This window comes from Haemaphysalis longicornis, unplaced genomic scaffold (assembly GCF_048455015.1).
Source record: "Haemaphysalis longicornis isolate Haplotype H1 unplaced genomic scaffold, Haemaphysalis longicornis Haplotype H1 scaffold_2, whole genome shotgun sequence".
Taxonomy (NCBI): domain Eukaryota; kingdom Metazoa; phylum Arthropoda; class Arachnida; order Ixodida; family Ixodidae; genus Haemaphysalis; species Haemaphysalis longicornis.
Genome location: NW_027526295.1, coordinates 236289876 through 236304149, shown reverse-complemented (window position 1 = coordinate 236304149; position 14274 = coordinate 236289876). Strand labels below are relative to the sequence as shown.

At 47.1% G+C, this 14274-nt stretch overlaps 1 protein-coding gene across 1 annotated transcript; it reads left to right on the top strand.

Annotated features, from left to right (window-relative positions):
- The first annotated feature begins 8 nt into the window (after nt 1-8).
- On the top strand, nt 9-12758 carry Orc5 (origin recognition complex subunit 5). The gene is made up of 9 exons (XM_077699795.1): nt 9-166; nt 222-314; nt 1244-1405; nt 3684-4066; nt 4852-4966; nt 5552-5584; nt 6628-6750; nt 7343-7455; nt 8884-12758. The coding sequence occupies exons 1-9, from the start codon at nt 80-82 to the stop codon at nt 8930-8932; spliced, it is 1158 nt and encodes a 385-aa protein (XP_077555921.1). The 5' UTR covers nt 9-79; the 3' UTR covers nt 8933-12758.
- Nucleotides 12759-14274: the final 1516 nt, after the last annotated feature.

The window sequence follows — 14274 nt, the reverse complement described above, 5'->3', positions numbered from 1 at the left end:
GCTTGGCTTGGATGGCTGACTGGCTGTGGCTTTTAGCGGCGCCCGCCAGAAACGAAACGCACTTCTCTTCGATCCCAGTATGGGTGATGACCGAGTTCTGTCGGTGTTAGCGCAAAATGTATGTCGGGAGAAGCAGGTGGAAACACTCCTTGAAGCCATGGGACACGTAAGTGCTCAGAGGTCCTTTCTAGGAAGAGTTTTAACCGTAACTGTGCTTGCAGCCGCACGGTGGGCCCTGCCAATGCATCTTCGTGTACGGCCATGCCTCCACAGGCAAGACACGCGTCGTGAGCTCTTTAATGAGGATCCTCAACGTGAGTACCAGTCATCAAACGAGGTTCGTTTGTTAAGGGCTTTTTTCTTCATATTAGGAATACCTGCAGTGATCCACCCCGGAAAAGGCGCACTACCTCAAAACGTAGCTCAGGTTTCACGTAAAGTAATCATACCCAAGTTTTTGCGATGTTCGCAGACCGAACAATAAATAATACAAACAGAACCGAATCAAAGCTATACATGATTTTTATGGCTGTAAAGAATGAGTATGCTTTGAAGGCAGCTGCAGTTTGCGCCTTGTGCCTGTAGTGACGATCGTCGTGGCCACAGAGCAAGATAGTCATAGCAGAGCGGATGACCGGTCCCAGCATGGAGGAATGGGTCCCAGGGTCCCAGTACGGTACCCGTGTTCCCGGTACACCTGCGCATGCGCACAACCAGTTTTCCCTCTTCTGCGCACGCGCGGTAGCGCCGGTCGCCTACCGGGTACCGTGGCGGGGCCGGTTCTCCGCTCTGCTATAACTGTAATATATTTAGGAGGGGAAAAGGCCCGTTGCGGCAAGCGCAGACGAGCGACAAGATAATGTTACAATGAAAACCAACGCGGTTCACAGTGCTTCGCCGCTGCGATTCCAAAGGAGAGGGTAGCAGCATCCGATGGACGGAATGATAGTGGCCACAATTCATTCCGGGGCTTCGCAGGAAAATGCCGATGGTGGCGGCCACGCATTTTCATCTCCCACGACAGGTGCCGCTAGCTTAACCTAGCCCAGCGCTTGTGACGTTATCTTGTCGCCTTAGGAAGCGTCGTTTCCCCTCCTGTCTTGTTTTTGCTCTGTGCATGGTGTTCCCCCCAGCCCCACGAGACAGCACGGGGAGTATGTTGTAGCGTAGCCTCCTGTACAGCCACAGCATAGGAGGCCATGGTTGTAATTCAGGCGCCTGTGATGTGTCTTGTCCGCTGCAGCTGCGTCACGCCTATGTCAATGGCTTGGAGGCGTACACTCCCCGGCTGCTGTTCGGCACGGTTCTCAGCCAGCTGACTGGAAGCATGGACAGCTGCGACAACCTCTGCGACTTCACAAGGCGCCTGGCCGAGGGGCTTGCCGAAGCATCGCCTGCCTACATTGTGAGCTGGATTGTTAATGAGTATTTGTGCAAATGTGGGAGCTGCATTGCATTTAGGAAATACTCGGTCTCCCCAATTGGCCAGTGCAGACTCCAGAGTAGTTCTGGCACGCAGTTCCCGGGCAGCCCAGGATTGCTCATGCAATAGGAATTCAGTGGGCAAGAAGAGATGTATAGAGCTGTTCTGGAAAAGTTTTGGGAAGTCCAAGATTGCAAATTGAGGAGACCTACTGTGTCGCCAACGGGCATTTCATCTTTCTCCATGCAGGGGCATAGTCATTGCAGGGGCCTAGTTGGAGAGAGTAACCGCAGCGATAACTCGGAGGTACAGCATTCGCCTCGTATGCGGGAAATACCGGGTTTGAATCCGCATACCGCCGGGCACCCACCATTTTCTTTAATGGGTACAGGTGTACCCTGGTCAAGTGTGGACCCTTATCAGGGGAACTCATGCCTCCAATGCTGCCTGTACCCTTGCGAGGAACCCCAGACCTTTGTCCACTTGGCGGGGGCCCCGCCCATCACGCCACGTTGCCGCATTGCCGGGGGTGAAAGAGTCTGGCGGCATGTCCTGCCACAGGTGGTTACCGTGTTGAGCATCCACCGTGGCTGTGGAAGTAACCATGTGCATTCGTGTGCCTTGGTGACGCTGTGCAACTACCGGTAAAATAGGTACGAGGGACTCCCCGGCCTGGTGCTTGGCCCTTGTGTGGGACTACAACGCTTGGGAAGTTTACCTGGCTTGTACGGGATATCGCCCCTATGGAATGGGACAGCTTTTTTTTTCTTTTGTTACAGTGAAGCTTCAATTCTCCCTCCTCCCTCCATTTTGTTGCGCTGTCATTGTCATGCATGGCGACCAAGGCAACCACCTGCGCCAGAAACCATCCTAGGATTTCGTCTAGAACCCCAGGAATCCTGCCTGGAAAGCACACCTACCCTCCCATGGTGCCGGCACCCTTTCCCTCCTGGCATGCCTAACTATGGTAGTGTAATTCTGGTGCCCCCCCCCCTCTCCCCCGAGCATAATCTCTGGCTCCGTGGAATGGGCTCATCACAACAGCAGTGTTAAAATAGCGGCAGGTCAAAAAGGAACAAAGACACGAGGAAATGACTGGATGAGTGCTTCCCTTTGTCTTTGTTTCTTTTTGCGTTGCAGCTATTTTAATATGAGCCAACTCGCGCAACAGTACACCCTGTTAAACATTGTGGGGGTCCTACTTATATCATGGGACAAGGATGCACACACGAAGGCAGATCATAAACAAGTGGTCCAGTAATTGTTCCCAGCATTAACTGAGTCACTGACTCTACCATTGCTTTGGGGCTAAGGAATAAAAACAAAATAAAAAGAGCTGTGTCGTCTAGATGTGGCTGTATATCTAGGCACTCGCTTAACATGTGCAATGTCACGGTAGGCCTTAACGTCACTTTCACAGAAGCGAGTCTGCACCAGTGTTCCATTCTCAAGCCTGTTGAAACAGGATTTTCTCTTTTTTCCTGTTAAAAATGAGAACTAGCCATGAAGCAACCAAAAGAGTTTGTTCTTGCCTGAGGAGTGCTTGAGATATTTTAGGCTTGAAATACATGACATCTTTTTATTTAGTTAACTGATCACCAATATGTTTTTTGCTTTCTCTGACGGAGCATGAATATATATACGAGGCAAAGCGGCTTGTTGCAGTGGGCGCGGGTGAGCGACCAGGTGATGTCACTATGAAAACAAAGGCAGACTACAAAGCTTTGTAGCTTCAACAGTGAAGGAGAGAGTAGTGGCACCTGGTGGACAAAATGATAGCGGCCACATCTTCTCCGGTGACAGATGCCGCTAGCTCAACCTAGGCCAAGTGCTTGTGATGTTATCTGGCGATCCTAGTGTAGGCGCTGATGTGGTTGTGGCAACAAAAACCTGCGAACCTAGGAGCGCCTGTAGATTGCGGCCGAGCAGCGGAGAAGCCTGTGTGTTCTCTGGCACATGACTCGTCCTGTGTGCTGAGGCCACATGCTGCTGACGATGGACGCAGCGGCCAATGATGATGATTGTGAGGGCCTATAGTGGATGGAGAAATGGCCGCTACGCTAGGGAGTGACAGTTCCCCTCCTGTCTTCTCGCTCCGTGCCTCTTCTGCTGTCTGCTGAGTTCAGTAAGCCACTGCAAAAGGGACGTGCGTAGCTGTGCACTCGCTGTTTTTGATGTTCGAAGGCATCAAAGAACACCTGCATACTGTCATGGGGTGTCAAGTGAACTTTTGTCTGTGCTCCTGCATGGGGGCGAATAGGTGGTGGACCAAGCTGAGCGGCTTCGAGGCCTGGGCCTGCTGGGGGCCCTGCTGCGCCTGCGGGAGCTCTGCGGCCGACCCCTGTGCTGCCTGCTGCTGTCGCGTGCCCCCTGGGAGAAGTTCCGCGGGTCGGGCGGCACCGAGCCCTTCCGCGTCCACTTCCCCCAGTACTCGGCCACCGAGCTGAGCCGCCTGCTGGGCGGACAGTCCCTGCTGCCTGCGGTGCTCGGGGGAACCACCCTCAGCTTGCGCGAATTGCAGCATGCCGCTGCGGCCGTGGGGGCCCCCACTGACGGGGAAGAGCCCAAGACTCCCTCGTGGCGGAAAGAAATGGCTGCCAAGCTGCGGCAGGGTCTGCAGTCGGTCTACATTCGCGAGACCAGGTGGGCTCTGTTGTCAGGGGTGGAAGGGCAGCAATCAGGCGTACAGAATGTGCCGTTGCATTTACCTGCAAATGCCAAGGGATCTTCATAGGGGTGGGCCCAAAGGGTTTGTCATTATAATGACATTTAATTAGGATGTGAAGGTGCTCATCACCGCTACCTCACAACTGACTGTCTATTTGCAGTAAGTATTAATGATGTCTTTCTCGTCTAGTAAGTGCTTTTTTTTCTTTTTTTGCTCACTGCTCCAATCTATTGATGGTGCAGAAATAAGAGATTGCCCACGAGTTTATTCATTTCACCCGAAATGCAGCCGTAAAAAGTTTGTGAAACGGATCGTTTACTTCTAATTTGGTTTCTCCTGAAAGTGGCAGACTATTCTAGGTTCAGCGCTATTGGCACATTAATATCACACACACTGTCCATTTACAAAGCTCGGCTGACTTACATGACCATTTAGTTGGGTGTTCAACAGGTGTTATGCGAATTTCTAGTTCATAACTTTTTTCAAAGTATAAAGAGTGGTTTAGGCTAAGCTGAACCTTTTCATCTGTAAGAATTGTTTTGGTTGGTGCGTAGGGCAAATGGATCATTCTACATTTTCTACACAGCTGAACTAACCACACATGCCCGCCACACCTTTTTAACTCCAAAATGGTGACGTTCAGGGCAGGCAAAAACTCGAAGTCGTAAGCAGGTTCTAGAAATTCTGAAGGCATTATAGAGAGAGACTGTGCGTGCATATGAAGGAGGTGGTGCCTGTTTGTTCAATCTGTTCTGTGCAGTGGGAGTCAGCAGGCTCTTCGCATGGAGCTGCCTTTCCATGCACGCTTCCTGCTGCTGGCTGCCTACCTGGCTTCGTACAACCCACCAGGCACCGACCGCAAGTTCTTCGTCAAGGTGACTGCTACGTGGCCCTAGAGCCCTGTTCCTGCGTAGCCTCACTTGTTTACCCTGGCTGTTTTGATGTGCCCTTCAGAAAATAGCCTCACGAATGTGGTATGCAGCAGTTGTGAATGTAGTTCTCAGTCCCTGAGGAAGTGTTCGCTTTAAATCAGTTAGTGGCAGCAGATAATGCCAAACCACAGCTTTCGCTGTGATTCCGCTTTAAAAGTGAGGAGAAATTCATTGTGTTGTGCCAGTCGAGCACACCAGAACCATTCTGGCATTGCCTTATAATCATTAGTGTTTTATTTCAGCCTGGATATGAGCTTTGCTATAGAGCTCAATTTCACATTCATGTTCAGTGCTGCCATGAAACACAGCTCACGCTCTGTGTCAACATCCAGCTTGGCACAAATTTCTGGCTAAAATTTCTTTATTAGTCATTGCTTGTTTGCTGCATTGTACAAATGGTTAACGCACGTAGAAGTGGAGCATGGCTCTTGTATGTGATTTGATTCATGACGAGAGTTTGTTACACTTGCCGAAGTCCTCTGCCATTGCAAAAGCTTACGAGCCTTTTGGCCCTGGTCATTCTTGCAGGCACGCACGTCGAGTACCAAACGCCAAAAGAAGGTGAGCTATTTCAACAGCCTGCCAAGATGAGCCGAATTGTTTCTTTCAGCAGTGTAGAATAGAGAGAGGCCAATAATCTGCCTGTAAGACTTGTCTGCAAGAATTTCAGTGTGGCCATATATTGTCGGGTGTTTTGTTGTGACCAATGTGCCTCTTCTCTCCTCTTCTTTGTAATGAAGACTAACCTAAAAATACGAGATCAGTTGCTAACCAAGGAGCAAAAGTAAGCAACAGGCTGAGTTTCCAAAGACCTACATTAACTCTTTGTGACGCATTAGGATGTAGTCGTCAGAAAAAATTGAAACTGCCTGTGTATGTTTTATACCTAAAATTTCACTTTAAAAAACCGTAAATAAATTGGGTCATGTCCTAATCGTAAACACGCTATTGTAAATGTGACCACCATTTCCTAACCATTGCTGCAATAGAAAACCTATACACATTATTGTATATTAAAGTAACATTATTGTATAATATTGTATATTAAAGCCCTTATATATTAAAGTAACAGGTTCAGTTCTGCTTTAATAAACTCGACTAAACTAGGTAGAAAACTAGATAGAAAACGTAAAACCAAAACACCTACTTGGCGCGCCGAGCATATAACGTTTCAAGTAGGTGTTCTTGAACCGCTTAGTCAGCATTCGCATTTCCCGCCATAGAGTGGGGAACGCGAATGCTGGCTTCACTGTTCAACTGGGGATGACGACGAATGTAACTTATGAAAATGCTCTTAAAATTCGCATGTACAATTGTACACGCCGTGTCGCAAATCGTACTGTGCATATCGTACTGCTGGCCTGGTGAAAAGCATTTTCCTTCATGCCCTCCTTCCCCCTCTCCCTCTCTCATTTTTAAAATCCCCTCTGCCTCTTCACCGCTTATTTTCTGCTGCACTTGTGCCTGTAGGAAATGCTTTGCATCATTTAAAAAGGCTTGTGGGCTCACCTGTGAATTTTTTTTAATTTGCTAGTAAAACCTACTAATTAGCCCCGCTAATTGGTAACCTGGCGGGAAATGCGAGAGAGGCTTGGTGCTTGCAGGCAAGCCATCCGCTGAGCCAGCACCTGCTGGGACCCAAGCAGTTTCCCCTGAACCGGCTGGTAGCCATCTTCCACGCCATCGTGGACGAGCAGGTGGCCCCCTCGGCAGTCACCCTCTCACAGGTGGGTGAACTGTGGGCCACAACCGCCCAGTGGTGTGCAGCCTGCCACATGAGCAACCTCAACTATGTGATGCTTAACTGAAAACGGGGCTGGGAGGCTTACTGCAAACCTCACTCACTTTCATCCGTACAAAGTGTGTGGTGTAGTGAGGCTTTGGCTTATCAACTTGGTCGTGCCGTTCAGATGTAGACCTGGTGAGTGTAGGTCTAAGAGGCAAAGACAGGACGAGTGTGACCTCTGTGAAAATATTTTTATTTGTCCCTCCCGTTGTAGTAAAAATGGACTATGTTGTATTCGTGGACATAGTGAAGCAATCATAATTGTATTCCTTATATTTGTGGTATCTTGAGACATCAGTTAGAACATAGCCGTGGCCTTGACAAGGCTTATGGCATTTTCCTCTGTTAAACAGTTTATTAAGCATAAGCAGGTATGAGCGAGGTCAGCCCTTCAAGCAATAGAAGGAAATCCTGAAGTAGGCAAATGGCTGTTCAACGCCGTTGTACTCCTCGTCTGTATGGTCAGCAGTGCTGCAGCACATTAGTAGTCCCTACTAGAGCTGGTGGTTCACACTGCTGGGCCCCCCCTGCAGGTGGAGAGCCTGGTGTCCCTGCGCCTGCTGGCTCGAGTGAGCCGTGAAGAGCAGCTGAGTACGCCCCGCTACAAGTGCCTCGTGGGGCTGGACTGCATCCGTGCTGTGGCCAAGTAAGCTCGGCCACACACCACACCTGGCTGCTGCAGTGGGGGGCCACGCCAGTGGGGGGTGACTCCACTAGGCTTAATCATAAAGGCCCGGAAAGAGACTCTCTCACTGAAGTGAAGCAGACCTGGGAGAGACGTTTGGAAAGCACCGTGATCAGCAGCGATGCAGGCAGTGCCAGTGGTGCAACCTGCACCTGCTGTAGGGTGACTTCAGTTCCCAACATTTAGGCCATGGCTATCTCAATTATTTGCCAAGAATCTGTGCTATTAAATTGCCAAAAAGCATATTTCGGTGATTTCATCTGTTAAAACAATTGAAACATTTTAGTGCACAAGCACTTTAACGGCCGCTACTGTGGTTTCGTGGCGGCGTTGTAACTGAATGAACGATGGTAAGAAAGAACACTGAAAGAAAAACGGACAAGGAGGGTGTTGCGAAATTGTGAGAGGGGAGGTGGCACGAGACACTCCTCCGAAAGTGTGAGGGGCAGGCCAGATGCTGAGCCCGCGCGGGACACGTGCGTGGAAACCGCCCTCGGAGTCTAGTGGTGCCCGAACAAAGAAGCACAAAATTAGGCATCCATGAAAGCAAGCGTCTTGTTCTTTCCAGTTCTGCATGCTGCATGTTCATCAGTCCTTCGGGTCCTTCGTTGTCGTCCTCGTTGCGTAGTCATCCGAACCATGTGACATTTCTGCTGGAGGTTCAAACACGATTTACGAAATCAGCTCAGTTGTGCCGCCGCACTGCAAGATAACGGCAGAGTAGCGCGCGCCGCTGTGCGTATGCCGATCGCGTGATAACTTCCTGAGACACAGCAGCTATGCGCCTTGAACAGTTCACGCTGTCAAATTTCGCATTAAGGAGTGTCATAATCATCAGGCTTTCTTTTTTTTTTTTTTTTTTTTTTTGAGTAATTTGCAGCAGAGCTTCAGCAATCCACATAAAAATTCAAGCTATGTCTGACTAGGCAGGCTTTTTATATCGACTCTATTTTTTGTAATAAATGAGCTTAGAGGCAATTATATGGTATGTTACAACTTTATTGCTGTTTTCTTATGATCAAAGAGAAAATTTAAAAACACGTGCAGGTAAGTTTACTAGAAAGATTTAAGAGGCAGAAGTGTGAAAGACAAATGGAAGGCCCACAGTATACAGGGCACCAACCCAAACTACCAGTGAAGAAGTCTCTGCTCTTCCGTAGCAGTAATGAAAAAAAAAATAGAGAGAAATGTTGTTGTTCAGAGCAGAAGACATTTTGCTGCTGCTTATGTTGCTTGAAGATTTTCAGCAAGTCACACCGTTAAGCACCATGTTACTGTTGTGGACATTTTAGGGCATGTTTTATCCAGTCGCTCAAATAGTAAGGTGAGCGCCTAAATTCTGGCCACTTTGGAGATTCTTTAATGGCTTCTTGGATGACTTCTTTGCAGGACAGTCGGATTTGACATTCTGGGACACCTGAATGACTTTGCCAGCTGAGAACATGCACGTCAAAGGCCGCAGCATTTCTTCAATCGTTGTAAAGCATTTAATGGAAAACTTTGCATTGCAAGTTTCTGTCCGTTGGCAAAAATGTTGCGCTGTTTTGTAAGTGGTTTGCTTCTAAAATTAGTGAGTGCTTTGATTTTAAAGGGCCGTGCTGTTGTCTTTGTGCCGTAAAGGGCCATACCTCCATACTGTTGTCTTCGGTAGTTAGCAGAGCTTAATTAAAGGGGCCATGGAGGCCAAAATGCAAGTTTGTTTTATTCGAAAGATTAGTGTTTTATAATGCCCCTAGCGCTTGTCCGGCAGCAAACGATGCTTTATTCACGGAGAAATTAATCTAAGTTCAAGTTTTGATTCTCCCGCCAAATCGTGTGTTTCATGACGTTTGCAACGATGCAACCAGGATGGGTCTTCAAGCAAACGTTAGTACGCTGTTTAGTCTGCAGTTTATTGTCAGTCCTCCTAGATGGCGCCACCGCACTGCACGGGACCGCCATGCACTTTGTTTCTGACCGTATTTGCACATGGCTTGTTTTTTGTTACGGTGGTTGGTAGTACAGTCTAGTCCACTTATAACAATATCCAAGTGCCAAGAAAATCCCATCGTTATAACCGATAATCGTTATAAGCGGGTCGAGAAAAAAAAAGCCACAAGAGAGATCAAAACATTTTATTAGCATGCAAGTGAGGTAGTGCAACTACTCGTTTGCAGAAAAGCCATAGTCAGTCAGCTTTGACTGCTTCACGCGAAGCTGACGCACATCTTTTTCGAGAGCATCTAATTGCTCCACATAGCTGAGCGGGAGGTCCTTCGCGAAAACGAAGTCCCGTAGGGACTGTATCATTCGTTCTTCTTCACTTCTAGAGTGATTGCCGTGCGCTTTCTTTTCTGCTGCGACGGCGCGCAACTTTGCGAAGGAAGCGCCGCAGGCGAATCGGCCATGGCGTCCGAACGTTCAGTCCGACTCCGCAGTGAAACTGGTGAAACGTTGAACGGAGGCAGATGCGGAGAAAAAAAAGCACTCAGTTCGGCGCGCAGAAAAGGCGAGGGAAACTTCCGAGCTGCTAGCAGTGCGAGCCGAACTTGCCGAACCAGCCGAACGTTGGTTCGGTCGGACGCGCGGACGAGGCCAAAGCAGCGGCTCCGGGAGGGGAGTCGGGAAGAAAAGCTGCTCCTCCTCTCGCTTGGCGCAGTCGACTCGTTTTCTGAGGGGTGGACGGGATGCAAGGCGCGTCGCGTGCTGTCGGCACCGAGTGCCGGCGCCAGCGCCGGCGGCAGCTCGCATTTTCGGCGCGCGCGGTAAGCGGATTCAATCGCTATATCCGATATCGCGGCTCGGGAGCATCGTAATAAGCGGGTTATTTTACCATAGAAAGCATACAAAATTGGACGGTGCAATCGTTGTCCATCGTTATATCCGATATATTGTTATAAGCGGTATCGTTATAAGTGGATTCGACTGTAATCGTTTCGTGAAACATTGAGTATGCTCGACAAACAGGGTCACGTAAGACAATGTCGCTATCACCAATCGACCAGTGTTGTGTGAGACAACCCCAAAGCGCCAGACTGCTGCGCAGCTATAACAAACAGTGTGGGCAGTACCAACGGTAGCACACACTGGTGCTTCTAGGTTTACGAGTACTTTCAAAACTTCCATAGTTTACCCCACCTCTCTTACTGCTATAAAATGAAGATGCATTACATTTAAGTGCAAATAGCGCGTTCTGCAAGCTTATACAGTTGAACCCCTTTATAAGAGACACGTACCGGGGAGCAGTTTCTGTCTCTTATATCAGATGTCTCTTATAAGCAGGGAACCATTTTTTCACTTACTAATCAGACCCTAGTTCAATGTGGGCACCATATGACTAAAATAAGCTCAAAAGAACGCTACAGCATGTTGCAAAAGATCCATTCTAGTTTATGTTTGGCCCCCAGAATTTATGAAACAGTTCCGAATCCTGTTTGCTTCATGACTGTATTTACACTGTATTTTACAACCGATTCTGCAAGCTTTTTTTTCTTTCCTCGTTTGTGGAAGATGAATCGTACATGTTGAGTTCACAAGCCTGATGAATAGGCAGAGCGCACAGCTTCTTCCGCTGTGGGCTCAGGCTATTCATTATGCTTGCAGGACTCAACATCTGCGATGCTTCTTGATTGGGAGCTATGCGAGTGGGAGAACCCGCATGTGCGATCGCACTCCATCCAATAGATGGCAGTAAGCTTCAACCACTTCTGTAAGTTGCATTTCCATTGGCAGGGCTTCTCATCGTCATTTCATAGCTGACTGAACCACTGTGTGTTTGCTGAAGTTATAATAAATAGTAACTGCAGGCGTCTGTCATTCACCTGTGCTTCCAGGATGGAAGCAACTGCAATTAGTGACTGGTGGCAGTGCGTCTGAAGTTAAAATGTCTGTTACAAGCGAGATTATTGATTAAAGTTCAAGGATGACTTGTCCCTTATAACCAATCTTCTACATCCGATGTCTGTTATAAAAGAGGTCGATTTAATGGGAAAGATAGGGCAGCCAACCATGTGGGTGAATAGTGTCTCTTATACCCATTTGTCTCTTACATCAGTGTCTCTTATAACGAGGTTCAGCTGTAAGTGGTGCCTGACTTGCGTTTGCTTTTGCCGGCCTCGGCCAATCGCACGCTGCCCATAATACGTCATAGGTTCTAGTGCACGGAAAAGAGCTAGTGGGTTGCATGGCCATTCTCTTTTTTTCTAATTATATAGCTTATTTGAGTGAAGTTTGCATTAAAAGTGGTGTCAGTGTTATTCTAACGAGGCAATCTTTCGAATCAACCAAACTTGTGTTTTGTCGGCATTGCCCCTGAAGGTCATGAAGGTGAAATACAACCTTGTTCAACTCGAAATAGTAACTCACTCAGCTTTATTCAAGCCACAAAAGACACCTTAACCGAAAAAACTCAAGAAATAGTGCAAAACTTTATTTTCGCGATATACGGTGTCAGCAATGATGCAATAGCAGAAGCAGTCACGCAGTTGAGGCCAGCACTAAACACATAGTTATTAGTGTGTTAAGAGCACGTTCGCGTTGAAGTGGTACCCGCCGCGGTGGCTCAGTGGCTAAGGCGTTGCGCTGCTGAGCACGAGGTCGCGGGTTCGATTCCCGGCCGCGGCGGCCGCTTTTCTGATGGAGGCGAAAAGCAAAAACGCCCGTGTGTACGAGATTTCAGCGCACGATAAAGATCCCCAGGTGGTCAAAATTAATCCGGAGCCCTCCACTACGGCGCGCCTCATCGCCTGCGTTGCGTCGGCGCGTTAAACCCCAGAATCAATCAATCAATCAGCGTTGAAGTGGTATGATCAAATGGAACTAGTCATGTTTCTTGTGGTGGCTTTGGTCCGCAGCCGCCAATCATATCAGCAAGATTCGGTGACGTCATAGTGATCTTGTCAGGAACTGGCTGGGATCCATTTTTTTTTAAGTTTGCAATTAAATTGGTATCTTTATTATTGGGACAACGCAGTCTTTTTACTGAATGCAACTTGTATTTTGTTTTCACGGCCCCTTGAGGCTCTGCTTACTGCCGAAGACAATAGTATGGCCTTTGTTGGGTCTGTTTGGATAGTCCTGATGCCTGCTTGTACCATTTGTCAACATTTTTTGCTAAATTGGAAGACCAAATACCAACGGCATGGAATAACAACACATCTCAAGCCCCAATTCTTTCCCGGTACTATGACAATGTCATTTGTATTCTTTTTATGTGCTTTTTTTATTCATGTGCTTTGTTTTTCCTGTGTATATTGTACAATAAACGTGATATACAGTGTCTTCTATTTTGGCTGCTCATTTTTTTCTGTGTGGTTTAATTGGCAAAGTCCTGATGATTAAGAAAAACTGATAATGTCAAGGAGAACAACAACTAATAGGCAATAGATGCCCCGATATCCTCCCCCTGCATCAAAATGTTGAAACCTAAACAGTTTCTTGCCTTTGAACAAACTTTGTATTTTTAAATAAATAAATTATTGTGTGATCCTAAAATTAAAAAAAATGAACGTCTGGCAAAACTTTTAGGGCAGATCTCAGAATAACTGATGTGGAGAAAGCACATTTGTTTTGAACTTCTACCAGCTAGCCTTTTTTTTTTTTTTTTAACCTTCAAAGAACTGCATTGCATTTTTAAAACTCCCTTTTGAGTCTGGGAGCTTAAAAATTGCATAAAATTTAAGAGCAACTTATTTTCTGGTTTATAATTTTTAGAAACCTGTTCTTGATAAATGACACTTTTTTACATCAGATCTGTTTCCTTCGTAAGTGACCAAGACACTGTTTTTAATGCATTTTAAGATCTTGTAACAGGTCTGGAAAACTCTTGAAAACTTTATTTGCTGCCTCAACTAATACATAAAAATTGTGGACTTGCAACTTTACTGTGATTGCCGGGAATGGCGGTGCATTGTTTGCATCCTGTTAAGCACTGCTGATATCCTATAGGACTCGTGTGAGCAGATAGAATGGCATGCATATGGCCATGTCTTGAACCATTGCCTCTGATGCCAATGATCCATTATGATTGATCTTGTAGTAACATCAGTTTTCTGCTGCCAGTGTCCTGGGGCTTGCCTGCATTCTTTTGGACTTGACTGCAGCAAAAGACATACTTGTCCTTGTAATAGGGAAGGTTAAGGGAGCATGCAGAAGAATTTTTGGCTGGCTGAAAGGAACACTTGTGGGTGTACTAATGCTGCTGGTTTTTAATGCAAGGTGAACTGTATTGGCAGAGGATGGACTTGGATTTAACGTGCCTGTGTGAGATTTGGTATACCCAGTTGTGAAATGCTGAACGCCAGTTGTGAACTGCTGCCTAAAGTACATTTGGCTCGTATAAGAAAAGGAGCATTTACATTTTCTGGCTTATTTTGCTCTCGGTAACTGAAGGCTGCTTGCACTTACTGCATCACAAACATACTAATTTGCAGAAGCAGGCTGCACTATGTTTATTGAACATAAGACTCTTCTTGCATGTGCACCACACTTGGTATGATAAATTGAAATATTACATGTAAGGGTGGTGACACTACCCCATGTTTTTTGCCCCCTGATTTGTGTCATCAAATACTGCTAATTTATGCTTAGTGACTTTGCTAAAAACACCTCGTGGTAAAGAACGTGTGGTTTACAATGTTTGTTGGAATGCAATGGTGTCTCGTGACTTCAAATGCCGCCAAAGCCGTTGGCTTTCCGTGTGAAGCTAAAAAACCCAATTTGTTCTTAGCACCACTTTTGCAGTTGTTCCATGGCTTCTTGAATTACCAGGTGCACTATAAAGGGGCCGTCAAGACAAAATGC